General features: G+C 37.6%; 2 protein-coding genes and 2 non-coding genes across 4 annotated transcripts; 2 read left to right on the top strand and 2 right to left on the bottom strand.

Annotated features, from left to right (window-relative positions):
* Nucleotides 1–31: 31 nt before the first annotated feature.
* LOC144659052 (U1 spliceosomal RNA) lies at nucleotides 32–200 on the top strand. Its single transcript, XR_013571859.1, has one exon. It is a non-coding gene; the product is annotated as a U1 spliceosomal RNA (small nuclear RNA).
* Nucleotides 201–3,343: 3,143 nt separating this feature from the next.
* On the bottom strand, nucleotides 3,344–8,428 carry LOC144657628 (uncharacterized). Its single transcript, XM_078517983.1, is given in 7 exon segments — nucleotides 3,344–4,481; nucleotides 5,260–5,412; nucleotides 5,414–5,450; nucleotides 5,540–5,620; nucleotides 6,093–6,181; nucleotides 7,202–7,359; nucleotides 8,286–8,428. Coding segments are annotated over 7 exon segments (753 nt in total). The 5' UTR covers nucleotides 8,344–8,428; the 3' UTR covers nucleotides 3,344–4,304.
* A 5,973-nt stretch (nucleotides 8,429–14,401) lies between these two features.
* On the top strand, nucleotides 14,402–16,580 carry LOC144657582 (kelch-like protein 40). The gene has a single exon (XM_078517930.1). The coding sequence runs from the start codon at nucleotides 14,581–14,583 to the stop codon at nucleotides 16,471–16,473; it is 1,893 nt and encodes a 630-aa protein (XP_078374056.1). The 5' UTR covers nucleotides 14,402–14,580; the 3' UTR covers nucleotides 16,474–16,580.
* A 1,840-nt stretch (nucleotides 16,581–18,420) lies between these two features.
* LOC144659053 (U1 spliceosomal RNA) lies at nucleotides 18,421–18,589 on the bottom strand. Its single transcript, XR_013571860.1, has one exon. It is a non-coding gene; the product is annotated as a U1 spliceosomal RNA (small nuclear RNA).
* Between the last annotated feature and the right edge of the window lie 2,719 nt (nucleotides 18,590–21,308).

The following is a 21,308-nucleotide window of genomic DNA, read 5'->3' as shown; positions in this document are numbered from 1 at the left end:
TATAAAAGCAGGACATCTGAGGAGTTTTGCCATACTTACAATGCACTGGAGCAACTGTGATCACGAAGGCAGTTCTCCCGGAGCGAGGCCAACTCACCACGCACAAACTGGCCGAGCTTCGCGTGTTTCCCACGCGAGTGGGTGGCGCGGTGTTCAATTTTTGTTAGTCGGGCTGACCTGCGTTCGCGCTTGTGGCCCTGCAAACTAACAGCGCGGCAAAATATAAGGAAGACATAGCGTGTTCGTGATGGCAAGAAATAAACCCCATTTTTATCAGTAAGTGGGTCATTTTGCAAATTTTAGATCGATGTAGGATCGGCTATTACTATCATAGAATATCTGTATACAACTTTGCGCTGAAAGTTACGTATTTTATTTCTAGAAATACGAGTTCAGCAGCGGATCATGTTGTGTTTTATTCGTCGTGAGAATATTTTAGTTCGACTCAATTTTAAGAGTATTCAGCTGCCAAACTGATGACCGTTATTTGTTTGCTTCGAAATAAACTTGAAGGAAAAGTCTATATGGATGTCTCTTCACTTCAGAATGTGTTTTCACTTTTATCACGGCATAAGCAGTTCAGTCCAACGAGCTTATATTTTCCGTGTTTTTGTTAAAGTTGTTGCAATTCCTGGTGATTAATAGAGTGGTCTGCCTCGACTAACAGCATGATACCTCGACTTCCATGAGTCAAAAACGTAACTTATTTTTTCTTTGTCGGCTTTAGTTTAAGCAACCCGAAGTTACTGAATCGTGTTTTTAGGTATTTATCTTTATCGAGAAGCAAAGGTTTATGTGATCGCTTAGACCGAACAGAAAACGAAAAATGTTTTTCGTTAATTTGGTTTTCATCAAGCGCACATTATGTACCATTACAGCCAGCACAGTTGTAATTTAAAGCGTCAACTTTTTCATTCATTACATAGATTAAGCAGTCCTTTCGAGCTTTTTATCTCGGCTTCCTGACAAAAATAAAACACGACAAGCAGTTAATTCTTGGGTAAAATTGAAAACATGCAACGAGGTTATTAATTTATGCCTGTGGTTTTAACTTTCGATCATCCATTGCTTGTTTTGTTTACACAAGTCAAATAGAAACAATTTGCGTTTTAAAAACATTGTACCAGCATTTCGTAGAAATAAACGCAGAAAATTTTTTTAGCTGAGAAAAACACAAATTATATAAATTTTATTGTAATTTAAAATGGGAATTGTACATGAAGATTCCTTTTCTTAGCCGTGAACGCATTTCAATTCCTTATTATCATCAGGTAGTTGTCCCAAAATCTCAATTATCCAATACCCCATATTAAGACTCCGCTTCAAGAGGTATATTTTGATATTTTGAAAATTTAAAAATATAAAAATTTTCAGATAGTTTTTTAGCTTTCATTATTCAGTATTTTAGCAAGGCAAAATTAGACAGCTGTTTCCTTGCCGGAGACTTAAAACAAAGGGCTCACCAAAGAAACTTTCAAGGCGACATTGTTTTCGAGTTGGGATTTAAAGTGCCTGTTCATATTGTTCGGTTTGGCACTTTTCTATTTTTTAAAAGCAAATTTCCATAAAATTATGGCAAAAAAAAAATTTTCACTGAAAAGCACGGTAGTTCATTGCATACCGTGTTGTTTCGCAGTGCCCCCTTAAATGTAAACTTGTAATAAAGTAGCATGTTTCGTAATAATGTCGCCAAGGTAATCAAATTTACCTAAGCTTTAAATTGGCATTTTATTTTGGAATTAACATCAAAGCTCGTAAATTGGGACATCATACACTCGGGTTAAAATGCGTTTGGTTGCTTCACGTTCTTGTAACGGCTTGCATTAGAAATACAAAAAATTATAATAAATAATCAGTATTTAAACGCATTCTAAAAAAGTGTTTGCGTTCAAGTTGATATGTTGTCGGCGAAACGGTGGGCTTCCTTCAAACTGACATATCCAATTTCCCTCTATGTAAACATACATGAAACATGTCACTTTACTTGCACCATTTTTATTAGTTTGTATATATTTCGGCTTCAAGTGAAGTGAAGAAGGAAGATTGGCAAGTTTATTATTAGAAATTTAAATGAAAAAGCCAATGTTTCTTTGCGCGTGCAGTATACATACGTAGCAAATGTTTGCTAAAAACATTACCAAAATAACCTTACAAGCTCCAACTAAGTGACAGTGAATTTACCGTCACAAAATTGTCACACTGAAAAACGCTGCCTGTTCTAATATCAAAATACTGATTCTCTCCACTGATTCTGATATATTTCTTTTGATTTTAGATCTGAGAATTTGATAGCACAAGAAGACAGCTCCTGTAATGGGGATTTTCTCTACTCTTTCATCAGCTGTCTTTTAATAATTCGATTTTGTGGTTCTGTAGTATGAGCAGCAACAACCTTAGTTTTAGAGTTATTCACGCTTGGGACTGTCAACTAAAGCCTGGCTAAACTAGGAAACATTGGTGCGGAAACATTGTTCCTTGTCATGTTTCCTAGGTGGCTAAATTAGCGCGAAGCAAGAAAAATGTTTTGCCGCCCAGATGGCTAAACTAGGAAACAATGTTTCGGAAACAAACTGTCACGCATGCGCAAAAACTAGTCAACATTGTTTCCATGGTGGCTAAACTGGGCAACATATGTTTCGGAAGCAAAGTTTGTGTCCGGGAAGTAAAAATGTTTTTGACCTGAGGCAGAAACATTTTTTGTTTCCTTGAAACAAAATTTGTTTCCGCAACATATGTTTCCCGCGTGGCTAAACTAGGAAACATATGCTTCCGCAACAATGTTTCGGTAACAATGTTTCCTAGTTTAGCCAGGCCTTTTGTTAGAGTTATTCACGCTTGGGACTGTCAACTAAGACTCTAAAGACCTCGGTGTTTTATTGCTTAAAATGTAAGCCATGTTCTTCATCAACTGTCATGTAAAAGCCGAATAACTAATTTAAATTTGGCGCCGACTGTTTTAATGCACGCCCTCAACTAAAGACGATATCTGATTGGTTCACGTCATCAAACGCCGCACGGGATTTGACTTTACTCAGTTTGTTAGTTCAGTATGCAAATTATACGGCGAAGGACAAAACTTGTGCTCTCTGTGGGCACATATTTCCTAACAGATAGGCATGGTTTTAACGGACCTCCATAAAAACTTTAACCGTGGAAAAACCAAGCAGATTTTCATTGAAAAGAAAAAATTATACATTACTTGCAAAAGGTTTAGGACAATTTTAATTTCGGACAAAATAAGTGTCCGAAAATAAAACCGTCCGAATTTTTTAAGCATCCGAAATATTTACAATACAGTATAAAACTTTAAATGCACAAACTAACCCGATGTGACAAGAAAGAGGTTTGAGATGACAGGAATAGAACCAGATGATCCTTTAATTTTGAAGCCTCTTGTCGCAGATCATCTATTTCAGAATTGTCAGATTTAGTACAGAATGCACATTTATTGTGAAAATTGTTAAGATCCTACATGCATCATATATTTTACACTATAAAGGCGTCTCCTGAAAATAATAAATCAGATTGCGTTTTTCACTTGCTTACAAGTCAATAGAAAGTTTGTTTTAACTTAGCCAAAATCAAATTGATCTGATCTGCCTAAATATTTGCTTTCTAATAGACAAAACATATACTTCCTAAAAGACAAAATATTTACTTCCTAATAGACGGAAAATACGTACATGCATGCTTCCTTATAGACAAAATATGTAATTTCTAATAGACAATTGTACTTACTAATTGACAAAATATATACTTCCCAATCAACAAAACAAGTTGATCCATTTAACAGCGCATCGTTTTTTATCGAAAATGAAGGAGGGTTAACCTTAACTACAAAAACGACTCGTGGCAAGGGACTCAAATTTGTGGTCAGCAGTTTTCGCGCGTTGTGAAACAGTCGTTACTAGAATGGATACTCCAAAAACAGAAATCCGCTGCGAGACTGAAAACCCATTTCTGCATATTTTGCTACCCTATGGAACTATTAAACTGCAAGCACACTGGAGTACTTGGGTTCCAGTCTCCAAGCGGATTTCTAGTTTTGGATTACCCATTCTAGTCACGGCCGTTGGGAAATGCTTCAAGGCTTATTGAATTCAACCAGCCCGACGTCATGAAATTGATTTGCAGAAACGTAGCTATGTATACATACATAGCTGCGAGAACTTCAGAAGAAGAGAACTGGCCAAAAACAAACTTATTTGTGACAGTAAGCTAAGGGAAATCAAGAAATGATATTCAGAAGTCTTTCATAACCGCCTTGTAGTTTGGGTCCCCCCTTTAAATGCGAGAGAAAACTCTTAAAATATTATAAAGAAAAGCATTGACGTCATGATCAGTCCCACAGCAGGTAAATAGAATCCAACAATGGCTTTTGCTGCAAGCGACTTTGGATTGTTTGTGTTGTTGTTGTCGTTCCCTTCTGGTTTCTGCCTCAAAAGCTTTAGATAGCCCGACACCTGTGATTCGGGTATTTCCTAAAAGAAAATGAAAAACACTGTCAGTGGAACAGTAAACAGTACAAATAAATTACAATAAGCCACGTTATAAATTGTCCGCTGTAGCCAAAAAAGTCTGTTCAAAAAATGGCTGCTGTTGGAACTTCAGATTTCGTAAACAAGTGCTTTCACACCAACCAATCTATATTTTAGACAACTTTTAAGACAAGTCAGAATTTTTTTTGAATACTTTTTAAAATATACCGTGAAATTCCCGTTATAAGCCCCCCTTCCCCCCGGTTAAGGGCCCGTCTACCTGTAGACAAAAAATGCATCGGATCTTAAGCCCCCCTCTCCCAATATTTTTCCAAATATTGAAATGAATTTGATTTTTTGTGAGTTTAAAGGTTTATTCAAAACCATTAATGAAAATCGTATTTCAATCAACGCTGCTGTAGCTCATTACGAAACGTTTTTAATCTATTTATCTCGCTAATAAGCCCCCGGATATAAGCCCTCCCGTTTACAAGCTCATCTAAAAACCCTTACAAAGTTGTAAAAGCCCAGGGTTTATAAGCGGAATTTTAATTATACTTTTCATCGAAGTCTCGTGCATGCGTAACTCGTGATTTATTATGTCTTGTGGCTTTGAACATTTCGAATTCATGTTCATCATAGTGCCTTTTTCATTTAGGTGAACTTTAGGACTAAGTGTCTCGCCATTTCTGTCAATCTTGAATTCTGTATGTGCCCCTATCCAGTGAGGCTACCGGTACTCTTAAAACTGAGAACGTTTAAGACGTTTATATATACTCACCTGAAAATTAAAAGCTGTTTCGTTTAAAATAACATCCGGATTCTGGTGGAGTTGAAAGCTCGCGACAGTTCTGAGGTACATCCAGCACGAGTTCTGTATCAAAACTTTCAGATCATAAAGATTCCTGGACGGATCAGTTACATCTGGTTACATTCAGATCCAATCGCATCACCATGATGAAGTAGACACCTCTAAAACAAAGAAATCAATGAAGTTTACTATTGTGGTTTCCCTTTAAAACTGCACGAGGAAAGTGCAAGGTGAAGAACACACGTCTCACATTTCTTCTTTTTGCTGATCAGGTGATATTTCTGTTTTCTCCGTTGCATTTATTGCCAGGACGTCGCCAAGTGACGGAGGTCTACAGAATCAAATTTCAGTGTAAGTAAAAAGACACATGTGAAGTTGAAGACTAGCGATGATAAATATATTTCGAACGCGAAGTACTGTTGTAGTAGTGCGAAGTCACTGATACTAATGTTGAAGTACTGAATACATATACAGAAGAGTGTGTGTTTTACATGTAAATGATTTGCGTGAAACAAGGCACATACAGAAGTGAGAAACTGCCAATCCATAATTTTCTTCTTTTCTTTTCCTTTTTATTTGCCTTTTCGTATTTTTCATCACTTTTTTTCTTGATATAGTTTTCCTCTTTGCCACCATTTCTTCCTCTTACAAATCTCGAAAAGAAACAAATGGACTGAGATATTTTTACTAGGGAATCGATTTTTTTTTTCATCCTAGCTTTGGCTGTGTCGAGCTATGCATATGCTAAACATATAAGCCGCGTAATCTTGCAGTGGCGTACAGTGATTTTCTTTTTTTCCTACCTGAAGAAAACGCCCTCAGATGTCTTGTTTAGTAGGGAGGAATCTTTGAAAAGGTTGACTTGCACAAAAAAGTCAAAAATGTTCCAGAACTGCAATGAAAAGTTCAAAAAACTATTACAAGGGCCGTTACATAATTAATTCTCTAAGAATATAATTTCTAACTTAATGACCTCTTAAAACAGGGTAGAGTCGTGATAGCATTGTTATATTTTAGAAAGGCTTTAATTGACTTTTACTGGTGAAATGTTAGCATTAAAATCAATATACGAATGATGCGTGTAATTTTCTGCGCGCGGGTTTGGACGCTAGGAGACCAAACATGGCGTGGCCATCTTGCGTAAAGTGCTAAGAGCACGAAAACATTACAGTTCAGTTCGCATACCGCAGACAACACGGATCTGCCTAAACAGGGCGTGCAGGGCGCGCAGGGTAGAAAAAGAAAATTACGACGTACGTATCGGTGTGAGACTTTCGCCGCCGAGGGGAACAACAGACATGTGTCCGAGCAAACCATTAAATCAGTGCCTCGGCCATTCTGAATTAAACATTATTGAAGCGCATTAGAAACAATACAGATGAAGAGCTTTTGGAAGCTCCAATTCGTTCTCATCTTCGTTAGATCGGTCTTTTGAGTCCGATATTCGCAAAGTAAGTTGCACGGATGTTCATAGAGCATATATATGCAAGCTAGTGTAAACTAGTGAAAACATTGTCATGGTCAACAATGGACGAGAATTTAGCAGACAGCAACCACGATCGCTAACTCGGTTTACCGAGAAGATATCAAAACTAGAACGCAGTCTGTAGAAATGCAAGTTGAAAAAGAACATTCAATTTGCGCACCCTCTCTGATCATGATTTCCATCATATTGCAAAATTGGTGTCATTTTCTCTTTTAAAAGTACTGTTATTCGTCAGTGGGGTATCTATTTTTTTACGGTTGCCTAAAACCTCTCAATTGAAAAGGTCAATGTTAAAAGTACAGTAAAGAAAGAAAAGAAAGATGTGAAGTCAAATATAGTTGCAATGTCCAACAACTCGACAGTAATGAAAAATAGTATTCAATTGTTAACGTTAATGATAAGTCCGTCATTTTAAACTAGCGGCACGTAAAAATTACTCCCCCCTGTTGTCACACTGGCAGCGAGAGATTGACATGGCTCACAATCTTTTGCGTCTTTCATATAAAACTCATCTGTAAAGTTGTGGTTCAATATGATACCGGACGCGTGAAAATGGACTGGTACTTTTTCTCCTGCACACAGCGCTATTGATTACAAAATAGAAAGCAGAAAGTTGTGCGACCGTTTCCATTCTCACTTGAACATGTACTATAAAGCGCAAGGAACTACAAGCTTTTGAGATGCACATGAATATGGGCTATATCAGTGCCAGCTAGAGTAGATCCCGCAGGATTTCGTTTGCAAGTGTTCTAGTTCGGCGGCGGAGTCTGGAACTAAATCGATGAAGGCGCTATGGGATGGGAAAGTTTCTCTATCGGCTTGGCGATAATTCGGTTACCAGGGCTGTAACTAGCAAGGGGCAAGACGAGGCACTTGTCTCGTCTAGATTTTAACCCAATATCAAAAATTAAATATGTTCATTTGGGAAAATGACCCCCAGTTGAACAAAGATTATTTTTTTGTCAAGAAAAATGTTCAAGAAAGCCGAGTTTCAGAGCTTTTAAGATTCCAAATTTTCTGGAGGGCATGCCGCCAGAACCTCGTAGCAAGATCCTGCCTCGTCTATGGAGGTTTAGGAGTGGTTTAGGGCGCTGGTGTTGTAATCCGGAGGTCACCGGTTCGAGGCCTGCCCTTGCCACTAGCTGGATTTGTTTCTCGGTTGTCTCGAGTTCAAATCCTCGACCACGCTTTGTATATAGCCAACTGGTCTGCCTCCTGCCAGTTGGGATTTTTAACCTTGTTATGTTCATTTATAAATTATTTGTTTCCTCTGTTTCAGTGGCATGCCTGTAAACTAGCTATCTCGTTGAGATATGAAGCTAAGTGCATGACCACTATAAACACATATTTATTTTTTATTTTTTTTTTATGGAAAAGGTCTGGTTACGGTCCTGGTTACAAATTAAATTTAAACACAGCATGTAACCAATGGGAAAAATCCCAAAGACAGGTCCGTAAACAAACGTCTGGGCAATCAAAGATTTAGTATAAAATGAACATGTTACCTTACCTGTGTACAGTCCAACTGTGATGAAGAGTAGCACCATTCGCTCAAATAATGACTCCATGGCAAAACAAGGTCAGTTCTGGTCTGGTGTGGTCTGAAATAGGGTATGGTTTGTGCACTCCGGTCAAAAATTAGGTAAAATCCTCTGAAGATATTACATTGTGATCGTTATCATACATCGCTTGATCATGAGAAGTGCGATTTTAATTTGAAGCCCTTCTGAAATGGATAACCAAACAGAAGCCGCCATTGAGTAGGATATGATCTGAAATCAGTGGGGTAGGGAAAATCGCATATTTTGTTTATTGTCAAAGTATTCTGCGGCTCGTGGGTCCACGACTACTTTGACAATGTTGAGACGAAATTTATCATCAATAACAGGACAGACGCATGAAAAACTGACGTCAATTTGTTATAATTGTATTGTAAACATCTCAGCTAGCCAGTTCTGTTCCAATCACACACAGCAACCAGTGTGCAGAGTCAAGACACGATGATCGTGAACAGCGAGGCAGGGACACTACTGGAGTCTGATCTGGGAACAATGGTGGGGTTGTCTACGCCCCAGCAAGGGAATAACCTAGTTCGCTTGGCTAAATTCTTGAAATGATCAGTTACGAACTTGAAAAAATGTTGACCAATTTCTTGCCGAGAAGAACGTTTTTTTTATCTTTGAGTTTATTCCTTAGTATTGCAATTTGCATCTTTTCTGTGCATAGTTTTATGCAGGATTAGCGCGCGCATTAAAACATGGCGGCTTTTTTTTGATGGCCTGGGCTCGCCAGAGATATAAATCGTCATTTTCTTGTAAACGATGATGGTCACCTATCATTTTTCTCTTGTTTTGAATTGAGCAACAACTTTCTTTCTGTAAAACAAACATAGACCAATTCCCAGTGTAGAAAAAGAAACAATTGTCGCAAACGTGAAGTTAACCGAGCAATCGTGAGTATAAATTAAGAAATTACCTGGGCTATAAACAAGCTGCTGTTGCTCTTAAACAGCAAAATTTAAGTTCCTTTACGATATACAGATAATTGGCAAAGTTTGTCAAACATCTCAGTGCAGGTTCCATCTCAGAAGATAGACCCTAATACATTGAGCTTTACTTCTTAAAATATCCCGCGAGTTAGACTGAGCCCGTTGTTTAACCCCGAAGTATTCTTAACAGTCTTTCTTTCAAATTCCAAACCGAATCGTCGTCCATCTTATAAGATGTAACGTTTACTTTTTGTTTCATCGTATGTGATTTAAATGGCTTCAATCCAAAAGCTAACCAATTTTAGTGTCTCAGCTTAATTAGGCTGGAATTAATGTTCAACTTCCAAAACATACCATGTTAACAACGCACAATTTAACTATCTAATCTGCTAAATACATGTGGCATAACACTACCAACCTTGCAACCCAAGAATTCGTCCTCTCAGTTTGGACATTAAACATAACCAGATTAATTATTTAAGCAAACAACGTCTGTAAATTAACGTCATAGGCAGCCGAGAGTTTGTTGAACAAGAAAGGAACAATGGAATGCTCAATAATGAAAACCCGACAGGCAATAAATTATATTTCTCTATAAACACAAACTGGAATACGTTAAACTACCTTGGAGCTTGTTAGATTATTTTGGTGACTGTTTTAGTAAACATTTGCCACATACGTACTGCACGCGCAAAGAAACATTGGCTTTTGCATTAAGTTTCTAATAATAAACTTGCCAAGCTTCCTTTTTCACTTCACTTGTAGCCAAAATATATACAAACTAATAAAAATGGTGCAAGTAAAGTGACATGTTTCATGTATGTTTACATAGAGGGAAATTAGATGTGTCAGTTTAAAGAAGGCCTCCGTTTTTCCGACAACATATCAACTGGACGGCAAACACTTTTTTAGTTTAAATAGTGTTTTTTTTTTATTATTATTTTTGTATTTCTTGTGCATATTCGTTATCATGTAGAATCACAGACAAAAACGTGTGGCTTTCCAAAAGTTCTGCAATCTTGACTGTGTATGATAAATAGTCAGCGATTCTGGGTGAGCCTGACATTTTCCCTGTGGTCAATAAATCGTGCATTATTTGCGAGTTTGTGGCTATCCATATTGACAAAAAAATGTTTTCTAACATCGTTTGCTCGATCACGATGCTTGCCCCTCTGTGGGTGGAAGGGGTACTCAAACACGTTTTCATATTGGCAGTCTCCGCCCTGAGGTCCACACCCTATGGACATAAAAGACATCATAAAATATAACATAATTTAATTGACATAAAAGGTATGAACCAATAAAAAATGCTCCCCCCCCTCTTTTCACATACTTACAGAGGGGTTTCTTAGATTGTCACTTAATGGCCCCTTAAATACTTATTTTGTTAAATGAATCGACAATTTGGTCGATTATTTCAAAAAATTTTAAAACACACAATTTTCGTTCTATTTCGTATTCTTTAACTACCACCCAACTCTTTTATATAACTACAAATTAAAAAGGTTGTTGCTTGCTAAAGCATTTACCCTAATAAATTCTGGTATCAAAGTGGCTTCTAATTTTCAGTTGCTTAATTTCTAGCTGTCACAATATGTCACTGCAGATAAGGCTCGTTTACACGAGCAATTTTTATGTGACAATTTTTATTTGCTCGTGTATACACAGGGAGCCCAGGCTCACGCTTTGACAACTCGGTCAGTAAAATGGCGGCGTCGAAATTATAAGGATTTGTATGAAACTTTATAGCTAAAATTCATATCGAAAGAAAATATAATAAACAGCCAGGTAAGTTCACATTTTACATCATATGTTGTCTATGTGATGGTTTTTGACTGTTATATAGCATTTAAAGCCTATTTAACCGATATTTTTAATTTTAGTTTACTCTTACCTAAATATACGCAAGGGTGAACACTTCCGACGCTTGATAAACAACACTGTTTGACAAAAACAAGCCAAATATTGCTTTTAATTTCATCCGCTCACTCCAAACCTTCGCATGGGTATAGTTTGAAGACCATACTTTCGATACAGTAAATTTTTGATCCGGCTGCCTCTCTCCGTGATTAAAGAATACGGAAAAAATGTCCAAGATTTGTACACTTTTGGCTTTCTCCAACACCTTGCCTCCGATAGAGTCGACGCATTTTTAATTAGCCTTGCCTTTCACGTGCAGCCTCACGCTATGATTGGGCGATAGTTGTCAGGGCGACGACACTTCTTTCCCGTAGGGGAGGGAGGCAAACGATACCTTCGAGGGTGCTCTGTCTTACACGTGTACACTAGCCCTAGTTCCCACAGGATGATTTGACCTCACGCATAAATCTAGACTCACAGATACACCGTAAGGGAATTTTGCCGAACCCTGCATATTGAATATTAACCATTTTAAGGTCGCGGGGGATACCTACAGCATGAATAAATTCATGAAGGGAAATTTTGCTCGACCTGCATCTTTTAAAACGTTTATTTCTCAGCTGTTATGGGTGCGATCATGCTCAAATTTTACAGAGACACAAAAAAATGATGAAAGATTGTGAGTGTCGTCTTTTATTTGGTAGATTGCATTTAACGGCGATGTTATAGCCTCGTGAGTGCCAAATTGAGAAAAACATGATTTTGTGGCAGAGTTTGCGGAACGAGTAGGAGACAGCACACTGTGATCTTGTCAAAAACTAATCAGTCAATATCTCTAGGGTGTCATAACAGAAGCGGATTTTTTAATTTAAGGTTTGCCAGCAAGTTACGGCGGTTTAAGTGCGCAAATTTAAATTTAATGTCTTCTACCTCTTTCTAAAAGCGCTCTTTTAAAATTCTGCTTTTGTTATGACACACTTCAGTATTCATAGTTTACCTATCTGCAGAGGCAAGTCATGAAGTTCTGTATCCGTGCTGTATTCTCTGCCACAAAATTGTCGGAAAAGTCCAAACTTTGAGATTTCCGAAGGTGTCCCGACCTAAATACGATCATTTTGCCAAGGAGAGATGTAATTATGGTAATTATATTCCACGCTTTTATGGTGAGAACAATGCGTTTTTAAACAGGACACGATTGTTTATGCCGAATATTTTTGTGATTACTCTGAGTTGCAGAAATATTCAAATTTAGATGAAAATAAGCTCAAAGACTTTCTACAAACTATATGAACGTATATTGCTAAGTGTTGTTTTAAATTGGTTAAAATATCAAAGAAACAGGGATTTTTTACAAATCACGCGCACGCGCCCATATTTTTGTCCAGTCATAAATATCTCGTAAAGTTGTCGATGTCAGTCGTTGTACTTCGTGCATACGCTTTAAATAAATACATAATGATGAGCCTAAGGTGTCCCCCGCGACCTTAACGGTATACAAATTCAAAGCACGGGCACGCGACAAAACGCAAAAGGTCTTGCGAAAAGACTACAGAAATAACGGCTAATGCTAGTACCGTTCAAGATGTTGTTCAGCTGGGAACAGACAGGAAATGTAGCAAGATTCAAAACGCACGTGTCGGCTACATTTTAAATTCATTTTACACAATATATGCAAAAACTTTGAAATTATCGAATCACATTTGCATTGAAATAAAAAACATGTACACTTGCTTTAAATACAATACTTCAGTCTCTGTTCCCTTTTTAAAATATTTCATCAAGACATTTACGATATGTTTAATTAAGCTCGAATTTGCGGTGTCTATTGCGCGTGTAGTTATTAAAAGGTAATCTTAAGACTTTTCTTTAGCAAAGCCACTTTGAACGAACGTTTAGAGCTATTGTTCTTTGCTTCGTTACATTGTTGATGATGTTGCTGGACTTTGCTGTAGTGTTGCTGTAGTGGCAAGCTTTGTTTTGTAAAGCGGCAATGAATTTAATTTGCAAGGGTTTTCCAAAAATCCTCCCTCTCGGTACATCAGTGAGTCAAGAATTATACATGGGGCAAAATCATCCTGTGGGAACTCGGACCAGTGTACACGTGTAAGACAGAGCACCCTCGAAGGTATCGTTTGCCTCCCTCCCCTACGGGAAAGAAGTGTCGTCGCCCTGACAACTATCGCCCAATCATAGCGTGAGGCTGCACGTGAAAGGCAAGGCTAATTAAAAATGCGTCGACTCTATCGGAGGCAAGGTGTTGGAGAAAGCCAAAAGTGTACAAATCTTGGACATTTTTTCCGTATTCTTTAATCACGGAGAGAGGCAGCCGGATCAAAAATTTACTGTATCGAAAGTATGGTCTTCAAACTATACCCATGCGAAGGTTTGGAGTGAGCGGATGAAATTAAAAGCAATATTTGGCTTGTTTTTGTCAAACAGTGTTGTTTATCAAGCGTCGGAAGTGTTCACCCTTGCATATATTTAGGTAAGAGTAAACTAAAATTAAAAATATCGGTTAAATAGGCTTTAAATGCTATATAACAGTCAAAAACCATCACATAGACAACATATGATGTAAAATGTGAACTTACCTGGCTGTTTATTATATTTTCTTTCGATATGAATTTTAGCTATAAAGTTTCATACAAATCCTTATAATTTCGACGCCGCCATTTTATTGACCGAGTTGTCAAAGCGTGAGCCTGGGCTCCCTGTGGTCAACACGACCTCAAATAACTGATTGTCACATAAAAATTCCCCGTGTAAACGCAACTTTACTTTCGGTCGCCGTGGTTTATTGGGCTTGGTTAACATTTCCGCCTTGACATTAAAGATGAATTCCAGTCCGTACTGCGCAATCTCGGCTGCAATGTTTATGTGAGCCCACACGAAGGAATGTTTACAAGCAAAACTAGAAATTCCGCGACAAACTTACCTTTTTCTTCATAATTAACGCCAGATATCCTTGCAGAACAAATAATAACGAGTAGAGGAACCTTGACGCTATTTCAAACCAACGTTTCAGCTCATCGGAAATTCTTGAACGAAACGAACTGTAATGGCGGACTAAAAAACTTCATGTATGCTATCACCGAAGTGTAACGTTTTAACGAATTCAAAACAAAAACTAAAACAAACCCCGAGTCTGCGCAGTATGGACTGGAAATCAGCTTTAAAGCCTACACTTGAACTTGAGGTTGCTGTGTTAATCTATAACTCGAATGTCATTTGATGCCGCGAGTTTCAGGCCGGCGTTCACAGAAACGACGGATTCAGTTTTCTTTTTATTGAGAATAACGGGATACTGTGATAACAGCTTTAGCATTTTTGTGACAAACACGGTCAGATCACGTGATTGAGGTAGCAGGCGTGCGACCAGTCACGTCAAATGTCGTCAGTCGTCACTGGTCTTAACAGAAAAAAAAACATACCTGAACACTGATCGTTTGGACAAACGATGGCAGCCGTAGACTCCGGATCCCAGAAAGTTACCCCAAGTCCAAGTATCGAACATGTCAAAAGCTTTAAAGAAGTTTTTACGCCGAAGGACACGCTCGATCAGCCATGCGACGTTGTTTTGATGGTCAAAGAAGGCAAGGAATTCAAAGCGAACAGAAAAGTTCTTTCAGAGGCAAGTCTTTTCTTTGAAAAGCTGCTGAACAGCGACATGAAAGAGTCTAAAGAAGGGATAGTTCGGTTGGAGATGTTTAGCGAGTCTGTTATGGCGGCTACACTGGAGTTTATTTACACTGGTCATGTACAGATATTGGCTGAAGACGATGCCCGAGACCTAATCATCATGGCTGATTATTTGTTTCTTCAGGAACTAAAAACTCTCGCGGGAGAAGTTTTAGCACAGAAACTGAATACTTCAAATTGCATTTCAAGTTACTATTTCTCTCAAAGATATCAATGCGAAGAACTTCTTTCTGAGATCAAGAAATTTATCCTTGTAAATTTCACCGCCGTGTACGCAGCGAACCGGGAAGATGTTTTGAATATGTCGAGCAAGGAAGTTGAAATGTGGATTTCAAGTGATGAAATAAATGTTTCCGCCGAAGAAGATGTGTTCAAGATCATCCTAGCGTGGATTAATCATGACAAAAACAAGCGAAATAAATATTTCGCCGAGTTGTTTCGTCATGTTCGACTCGTTTATGTATCGCGTGACTTTTTGATCAGTGATGCCGTGACAAATGATCTCGTGAAAGACAATGAAGGCTGTTTGGATCTTGTAAAGGATGCTACAGACTTAATTGACTCTAACAACTTTGATAAAATCGCTGTACCACCAAGGAAGTCGCTTGAGTCCCCTGCTATAGTAATGCGTAAGGGTGCTGATATTCTGTGTTATTTCCCTGATAACAATAGCTGGTGTCGATTAGGCGAGATACCATCAGAACATAACAGTTTTCACAGCTTTTTTCCTTTTGAAGGTAAATTGTATTGTGTTAAATCACAGTTGTCATCGCCTATGGAAAGCTATAATCCATACAGTAACAGCTGGACGCGATTGCCGCCTCTGGAAAAACCAAGAATATTGCGGCGAATAATTGGTACAAATGTAAAGGAAATATATGCTTTGCTGTCAGGTGAAAACCCCGTTTGGAATGAGCATTATTTTTATATCTCAACTTATAAACCGGAATCACATTCATGGGAAGATATATTATCACTTAATCCGCAGTGTTATTTAAAATTTTATCAGAGACAAAATTTTTGCATTGTAACCAGTACCCGCTTTATATATTTTATTGGCGGTATCAGCTGGTACCGTCGTGAATACCTGAGCGATGTTGATAGGTACGACCTTAGCACAAACCAGTGGGACGAAGTAGCTGACATTCAAGTAGCGAGAGGGTGGGCTTACGGAGCTGCAATGAACGAAAAAGTCTTCGTTGTTGGAGGAGATCACCAAGGAGGGTGGCTGCCGCCTGCGTGCTATCAATGTGAGGTGTACGACGAAAGAACAAATGAATGGCAGTTTATAGCAAGCTTGAAGAAACCTAATGGACTTAACAAACTATTGGTTTCTGATGGAAGGCTGTATGCTGTGAGCTGTGAGATTCGGAGTCTGGCTGAATGTGATTTGCAAGAAATAAGTGTTGAATGTTATAACTCTGAAAGGAATGAATGGGAGATTAAAACTAAAACGCCGGCTTTCCCCGTGAAAAGGTACTTTTCAACACCCACAAACGCTTGTACAATGAGAATTTTCAAAGGATTATCCAACATCCGGCCGCTCAGGGAGACCTGCGCTTCAGATAGCACTTCAGATAGCCTTTCTGCGGCAACAACCACGCAGGCTACTCACGAAAATGCTTTATACGGGGCGGCTGTACTAGAGTAATTTAATTTTTTGAACTGAGGAAATTTCAAGTAGACTTTTGGTTTACCTTATTGGGTTATTTGTTAAATTTCGATCGCTGTTATACTGAAGATGCCAACCCCCTTGGCGAGGATAAATAAAGTATTTAGTTTTAATTTTTTTGTATGTGTGTTGCATATTAACAGTACGTGGTTTTAATGAGTTCCATAAGCCGTTACAAGAACGTGAAGCAACCAAACGCATTTTAACCCGAGTGTATGATGTCCCAATTTACGAGCTTTGATATATAATTAATTCCTGATTACCGTGGCGACATATAACTAAACGTGCTACTTTATTAAAAATTCAAATTCAAGGGGGCACTGCGAAAAAAACACGGTATGCAATGAACTACCGTTCTTCCTAGTGATAAAATTTCTTTTGCCAAAATTTTATGGAAATTTGCTTTTAAAAAACAGAAAAGTGCCAAACTGAACAATAAGAACAGGCACTTTCAAAACCCAACTCAAACACAATGTAACCTTGAGACTGCCTCGTCCCCAGGCGTCCTCGTCCTTGGTCGTGCACGGTTCGCTTTGCGTTGTGGGACTGACGTGCACGGTTCGCTTGGCGTTCTGGGCCCCCGGGCTCCCTGTTTTCCAGCCGTACCGCCTCAACGTCCGGGCAATCGGCGCCTGGGGACGAGGCAGACCTTGAGAGGTTTTTTGGTTAGTCCTTTGTTTTAACTCTCCGGCAAGGAAACAGCTGTCTATTTTTGCGTTGCTAAAATATTAAATAATGAAAGCGAAAAAGTTATCTGGAAAATGTTATATTTTTAAATTTTCAAAATATCCAGGGACATATATAAAATCTATACCTCTTGAAGTGGCGTCTTAATATGTGGCATTGGATAATTGAGGTTTTGGGACAACTACCTGATGACAATAAGGAAATAATAAGGAAAAAGGAATCTTTGCATACAATTGTCATCTTTATTTAGAAAATAATGTATCTAATTTTAATTTTTCTTAGCAGAGAAATTTTTTTGTGTTTATTTCTACGAAATGTTAACTATTGCTTTACAATGTTTTCAAAACGCAAATTGTTTCTATTTGACTTGTGTAAACAAAACAAGCAATGGATGATCGAAGGTAAAAACCACAGGCATAAATTACTTCGTTCCATGTCTTCAATTCTATACAACATATAACTGCTAGTTGTGTTTCGTTTTTGCCAGGAAGCCGAGATAAAAAGCGCGAAAAGCAGCATAATCTATATAATGAATGAAAAAGTTTACGCTTTAAATTAAAACTGTACTGGCTGTAATGGTACATAATGTGCGCTTGATGAAAACCCAATTAACAAAAATACATTTTTCATTTTCTGTTCGGTCTAATCAATCAGATGAACCTTGAGTTTGTCGACAACGTCAAAGATATAAAATGCTGATTCAGTAACTTCAGGTTGCTTAAACTAAAAGCAACAAGGAACTGAATAAGTTAGGTTTTTGACTCTTGGAAGTCGAAGTATCACGCTGTTAAGTCGAGGCAGACCACTCTATTAATCACTAGGAATTGCGATAATTTTAATATAAACACGGAAGATATAAGGTCGTTGCACTGAACAAGTTTTTTCGCGATAAAAGTAAAAACACATTCTGAGATGAAGGAGACATCCATATAGACTTTTCCTTTAAGTTTATTACGAAGCAAAACGAATAACGGTCATGTTTGCCAGCTGAACACTCTTGAAATTGAGTCGAACTAAAATATTCTCAAGGCGAATGAACCACACAACCCGATCCGCTGCTGAAACCCTTATTTCTAAAATGAATGAAATACGTAGCTTTCAGCACATGATAAGAATAGCCGATCCTACATCGATCTATAATTTACATAATGAACTACCTACTGATAAAATACGGGGTTTATTTTCCGCCTTCACGAGCACGCTATGTCAGTCCTTATATTTTGCCGCGCTGTTAGTTTGCAGGGCCACAAGCGCGAACGCAGGTCAGCCCGACTAACAAAAATTGAACACCGCGCCACCCACTCGCGTGGGAAACACGCGAAGCTCGGCCTGTTTGTGCGTGGTGAGTTGGCCTCGCTCCGGGAGAACTGCCTTCGTGATCACAGTTGCTCCAGTGCATTGTAAGTATGGAAAAACTCCTCAGATGTCCTGCTTTTATAGCCGTGTCCAAGACACGTTATTGTGGGATGTTTATTTGCCTTCTTAAACAAATTTCCTCTCGTCCAATTCGGGAACGAGCTTTTCCTGCGCAAGTTCAATGATCACACGACTTGCGCACGCGTGAATGGAGCTGGTTATCACATGGTCTCAAAGAGGAAGTTACATTCAGCACTGAACTTCTGCTCAGTTCTGTCTCGTCTCCTAAACTCTTATATCTGCCGTAGATATCATTTTTAATTCATGATAATAACGATCCAATTTATCATGTTAAGTCCGTTTTGCAAATTAAAGTTATAAGCCATATGTGTTATATTAAAACTTCAATTTACGACTAGTCATATTGCCACCGAAATCTCATGAATTAACTCCGCCATAAATTATCCTTTCCTTCCCTGTCTTATAACATCACTTCTTTCTAAACGTTATTTGTTTTGTGTCTAGTTATTTTCTTAGAGATTAGAGTCTTGTGGGGAATATTTTCTTTTTCTGTTTTTAGCATCAACAGTGTTGTTTCCGTGGTTAATTATCATAATTATATACAAAATAACAAATTACTTCTTAGTTTATTAGGCGAGAGGGCGATAATTGCGGTCAAGTCATTATTCAAGGCACAATCATGGAAAATGAATAACGTCCTTATGGCTGGTTGCTTTTTGTAATTATCGGCATGAGTTTTTAGATCTATCGACTGAAAAGTGCAATATAAGGAATGTTAAAACGCTTTCCCTCTAAATAACAGCCACCAGTTTTGTAAACAACCTTGGTTAGCAAGGTCTTGCTGAAAAACTAAAGAAAAGTGTTTCGTTCAATTGTTTCGACCAAAACGGTGCCTAAAAGTTAATTTGTGAATGCAGGTTCCGATGAGAGAAAATTAAGGGGGCGCTGTATTGATGTAACACTGTATGATGACCATTTGGGAGAATATATATCACAATAAAAAAGCACCTTTTAAAGCAGAGTACAATATTTAATATTAAATAGACGTGAAAATATTTATCATTTTGGTTATTGCTTTTCTTCTTTTATTTATTTGTCTATTTATTTTAGTTTTAATACGTTGTTTTTTAAAATACATTTATATAGTGATGTTTTTTGATGGCGATGAATTCAGTTCATACAAGCACGGTTTTTGTAGGCAAAATAAATTCAGTCAAGTCAAGTTTGAATATTTTGAAGTCATTCTGCCTCCCTCGTTTTATTTTGGAAACTATTGACAGAAAACCTCAAATTAGAAATCATGTAGAGAATAATTTATTTACCGATAGCGCCAGTTGGCTAAATCACCCAGGATGCTTCCCTTGTCATTCAGTTATAATACTTTTTTGTTTGGGTTTTCTTTGGGATTTTTCAAATTGAATGCGGAAAAGGGAAACGAAATTAAAGAATGTCCGTATATTTTATTGGTACCATTAAAAGGTTTAAAACGTACCTTTTTGTGGTTTTTAAAGCCGTCAACAAGCTAGAAGGCTTTTTAACAGCAGAAACGTTTGGCAAGAACTAACCGTGAATAATTATATATGTTAATTCTGGAAGAAGGTATTTTTTATTTAATGGTATAGTCAACGGAAGACGAGAATTTTTGTGATATATTATTGTTGCTACTTGACTTAGGAAATACTCTTTCGCTATAAATTAAAATTCATTTATTTAACCTGCATATATTTCAAACATCGTTTCCCTGTCCATTCTGTAAAAGGGACGTTTTTTGCATAAAAATTGCTTTCAACAATAAAGTTCACAATACTCGGCACAAGTGTCTGAGAGCGACATATTACTAAGGACATCTATCGTCTTCCTTTGAAAAAACCAAAAAACTATTTACACTCGCAGACGCTAGCTTTCAACTTGTCAAACGTCTTTGTTCTTAACAATTCATGAATAACTCTGTTTCAGCGATTTAAAAAGCGAAAAGTAACACTACATTCGGCTCTTTAGCTCTCTAAACAGTGAAAAGAAGTTTTATTCGGTCGAAAGGCATTCAGTCTTTTAACACATTCGATATTTTTAAAACAAAAGCGGTTTTCGTGACAATACCGCCCGCAAATACTGTTTGTTCTTGGCAGCATTAAACATTAAAAGCATCAAGTATCCTTGATGGTTACTTATTTGAAAACCTCCCATTATTTAAGTCGACTTCTCTGAATCATACATGCGACAGTTTTTGGTTTCTAATTAGGTGGACGCACAGCAAACATCAAATGTCAGCGGGCGGGATGCGTACACCTGCCACAACTGTACCACTGCGCATGCCTGGGTTTTCTGCATAACATGAGAAATAACAAAATTACTTGTTTTTAATGCGGGTAAAGTTTTTTAAAATTATTTTTAGGTTTTGGAAAGCGGTTTACTTCATAACATAACGTAGTCTAATGAATTTTTTTTATACTTAGGTTTTGGCAGTTACACAACCGGTTGAACAAATAAACTCTTTTCATATGCAAAACATGAAAACTTGTCTTCCGCTTTAAATTATGTCAAATTATCTCTGAGATCATTAACAGACTTTTTTAAACATTGTGTAGTGACAAATGCTGAATTAATTTTTTTAAAGCTTTTTGAAAGGATGAATTTTCTTATTTTACGGTATTACGCCCAAAATATCATTCAAAAAACTAAACAAAAAAGAGATCCCAATTGAATTTATTCTACAATTTAAGAGACAGATTCTGAATTTTTCGAGAATCGTC

This window comes from Oculina patagonica, chromosome 6 (genome assembly GCF_052425735.1).
Source record: "Oculina patagonica isolate OP01 chromosome 6, crgOcupat, whole genome shotgun sequence".
Lineage (NCBI taxonomy): Eukaryota > Metazoa > Cnidaria > Anthozoa > Scleractinia > Oculinidae > Oculina > Oculina patagonica.
Note: the sequence above shows the minus strand (reverse complement) of the source record. Positions and strands in the feature narration are given on the sequence as shown.

What these genes read in the sequence shown, in the direction of transcription:
- LOC144657582 (XM_078517930.1), top strand. Translation starts at nt 14,581, where the DNA reads ATGGCAGCCGTAGACTCCGGATCCCAGAAAGTTACCCCAAGTCCAAGT.